General features: G+C 33.6%; 1 protein-coding gene across 1 annotated transcript; it reads right to left on the reverse strand.

Moving 5' to 3' along the window:
- Positions 1–1164: 1164 nt before the first annotated feature.
- On the reverse strand, positions 1165–3287 carry LOC128168858 (uncharacterized). The gene is made up of 5 exons (XM_052835015.1): positions 3201–3287; positions 2887–3021; positions 2462–2581; positions 2094–2264; positions 1165–1780 (listed from the first exon to the last, which is right to left on the reverse strand). The coding sequence occupies exons 1-5, from the start codon at positions 3235–3237 to the stop codon at positions 1479–1481; spliced, it is 765 nt and encodes a 254-aa protein (XP_052690975.1). The 5' UTR covers positions 3238–3287; the 3' UTR covers positions 1165–1478.
- Between the last annotated feature and the right edge of the window lie 388 nt (positions 3288–3675).

Consider the following 3675-nt stretch of genomic DNA (forward strand, 5'->3'; position numbering starts at 1 on the left):
AGTTTACGCCAGGTAAACAACAGTCGTTTATGATGGGGAAGACTTATTAAATTTTTGAATGTTTTAATTTGAGAAATTGAGCACATTGAGGCACAGTTTTATTCTTTACATCTATAGAATTTTTTAAAAAATAAAATCTTCTTCCCATATAGTTCATTCCAATTCATTTCAATATCGAACAATAATATTATAATATTTTAAAAAAAATAATTTACTAGTAAGTATTAAGGAAGAAAATGTACCTATATGTTCTAAAATATTTTGATCGCTTTATATAGTGGGGGGGGGGGGTGAAAATATAGGAAATTGGAAGTTAACAGTGTACCCCTACCAAAAATTGAGTTTCATATCTTGCATAGGATTTTCTTATTTTTTGGTAAAAGTGGTATTACATAAAGGTACAATGTCAAAGATTGAGTGTATGCAAAACAAGTGTAAACTTCGAATACTTTACAATATTATTTTTTGTTATTATACCGAGGGGTCATTTGGTACAATATCCTTTGAACGCCTATATAGTCATTGTTGCTCAGGTGAGCGATGTGGCCCCATGGACCTCTGTTTTTGTTAAAAAATTATTTGCTTTCTTTCTCTATGTCCAAAAATGGCAACCTTAATGTATCATACCGGTAAACCAGTGTAGTTCCATATATAAATCAGAATTATTTTTTTACCTTGACTGAATTTTTACATTTTCCTTTTATTAAAAACCACTGAGAAGGATATTTTATGTATTTTGTTGGATGATGATTATTTTTCATAGGCACTACTACTTTAAAGGCACATGCAACAACTTCCTGGGGAGTGTGCAGTGTGTTTACATACAAACGGAAAACCACTTGGTTTTTAGAGTAGACCTGTTTGGAGCTAGATTATTTGAGAAAATGCCGTATCTTGTGTTATTTTTAGATGTCAGCTGATGGAAAGGGTAACAATGAACATTTCCTCCGAATATTTTGTCATGAGAAATACAAACTGATTTTTAAAAGAATATTTCCCTTAGTCTAAAGTATAATTTAGTAAAAACAAATACCGGTGTGATACCTTAATCCTCCTATCGTTTGTGTATCTGTTTTAGAGACAATCAATCTTTTCCTATATCTTTTGCTGTTATTTCTTTGACCGCAAAAATGTATTCTCAGGCAGAAAAATAGCAAATGACTGTGGGAAAAATTTATCGAAGCTGTTTACATCGAGAATGATCAAACTATCACAATGAAATCATTTTCAATGATAACTGAGTCTGCAAAGGCCAGACGATGTACAAGACATTCTGCCAGTGAGGCCCTCTTCATTTTAAATAAACATACTAACTGCATGTGTATAGGTGAAGAAAATGCTGATAAGGTTTTATCCAACGTTGCATCATGCTTCATTTTGAGAGAGAGAGAGAGAGAGAGAGAGAGAGAGAAAGAGAGAGATTGAGAGTCGATGTCATTTATGTTAAATTGCATTTATCATATCATTCAAAAAGAATATCAGCTCAAATTGTGAGCCTTCATAACGGTATTTACAAAGTCTTCAAAAGCTCTTGTTTGCTCAGTTACATCTCTTTTACCAATGAAAGCAATCATTGGAAGTAGTTCGGCAAACAGTGCCCCAATGGCCAATTCTTCAACGACGGTGGTTCCTGCTTTGATGACATCCTTTACTGTGTCTGGGTCAACAGGAATGAGAGGCCCATGGTGATCAAGAACTCCGGTATCAACATGGGTTTTGAGTGTAACTACTGACGGCTCGGTGACGGGAACCTTCACTACAGCCGTCGGTGGAACGGTGCCTAAAATAATTGTCAAGGAATAGATATACACAAAAAAAATCATCTATAAAGACGACTCACGAACTCAGTCACAAAGTCGAGTGTTGAATCATTATCCATTCCAATTTTATAGCTGTGAACAAATACAGGTTTTGTTAAATAAACCTAAGGAAAAAATCAAGATCGGATAATACTGTGTCCTTTACAAAAATTTAGATTATTTATTGGGAATCAAAATCACACTATAAATCACAACTATAGAGTTAAACCGAGTTGAAAGAACGCAGTGGAAAAAACCATAAAATTATATAGATCATCTAAAATTAATACCTACAAGTATGTTTAGCGCAGGTGGTGTTTTTAATTAAGCTCTCGTTGCAGTCCTTGGCTAGAGGAGTGCCTTGTTTAACTATGACAAATGTTCTAACTTGAACTTTCATGCCTAGGCCGCAGACCGCTGTGCAAGGAGTCAGGTCTTCCCACGGACTATATAGACACTTCAAGTCTACAATACAACACAGTGCAATATAATAGATTGAAAAAAGCAATAACATTTTATGATTTTTATTTTTAGTCTACATATCAAAAAAAATGAGAAAAGGTCACATAATAGACTTATGATTTAAATCTACACAATGTGTATTTGAATTTGGTTCTGATATTAGAAATAGGTGTAGAATTCAGAAACTGCTGTTGTATTACCATGTCCACAAAATCCACAATATTGCTCGCAGTTTTCCTTTGCCCATGATACATAGGGTAACTGACACACTTGTTTTCCATACTCATGACAGTCACTTCTTTTATTATGACATTCCGTATCTGTATGAAATTTTATTTGGAAAAACTTTGAAAACTGTCTGAAATTATGTGATATCGAATAACAATTGTAGAAATTCAATTCAATCCTTTAAATCATAAACGTTTCTGGTCCAGATGTAATATTCATTTTACAATTTTGTAATGCCACATGATTACGTAATCCAACATCTGTCCTCAAATAAATTACGTACTAAAACATACAGGAATATATTAGATGCTCAAACAGTGACCAAGAGAGACCTTTTTCACACCATTACAAGCACCACCTTTATCACTTAGGTTGAAAAAACCGCGTTTATACTTACGACAGAATCCACAGTACGCTTTGCAATTGCTATAAGCCCAGTTCACATATGGAGCCGTGCACGAACTTTTTGTGTATTCAGCACAGTCCGGAAGTTTATCTACGCATGCGTCGCATTGACAGATTGTTACACATCCTTCGTAAACAAAATATAAGACAGCTTCTTGTATCATCGTATTACCTGAATTTCCTATTAATGATAAAAGTCATTCGCTGGAGACCCATTTTTGATTTCTTTCCAATGATGTTGCAAAGCAATGCGTCTATAATACAATAATATGTTTTAGAAACATTTTCTTTTAGTAATAAACATACCTGCAGCCAAGACTGTTAATCTTACAATGATATTCATAATCGTCACGTGGGTTAGTATAAAACTTCTCCGTTATATATATATTATATATACTTACTAGTTAGATAAAAACCTTCTCTATTTTCATCAGTTACACGGTCAAAGGTCGTTCATTTTCAATCGCTATATTTGATTGGGTAAGAAACTGTCCAATGACAAATGCATTTTACTTAACACGAGGGAATTATTCGTTGTCGCTGATAAGGATCTAAAGTCAGAGGACACTAGTGAAAATGTAAGGTGAAATTGTGTCTGTCCAAAACTAGTCTACCTGGAGAAATATTAGTTCATTTTTCGATAGATCTTAAACATTCTCTTATCTAACAGACAATAGTGCTTTAAACTTGCTAGAAAATGACAGGTCCTTTATATTGATTTTTAGTTGTGAGGATTGAATCCTAAGCTATTAAGTTTTTGACTTATGTTAATATTAAAATT

The sequence above is a fragment of the Crassostrea angulata genome, unplaced genomic scaffold (assembly GCF_025612915.1).
Source record: "Crassostrea angulata isolate pt1a10 unplaced genomic scaffold, ASM2561291v2 HiC_scaffold_59, whole genome shotgun sequence".
NCBI lineage: Eukaryota > Metazoa > Mollusca > Bivalvia > Ostreida > Ostreidae > Magallana > Magallana angulata.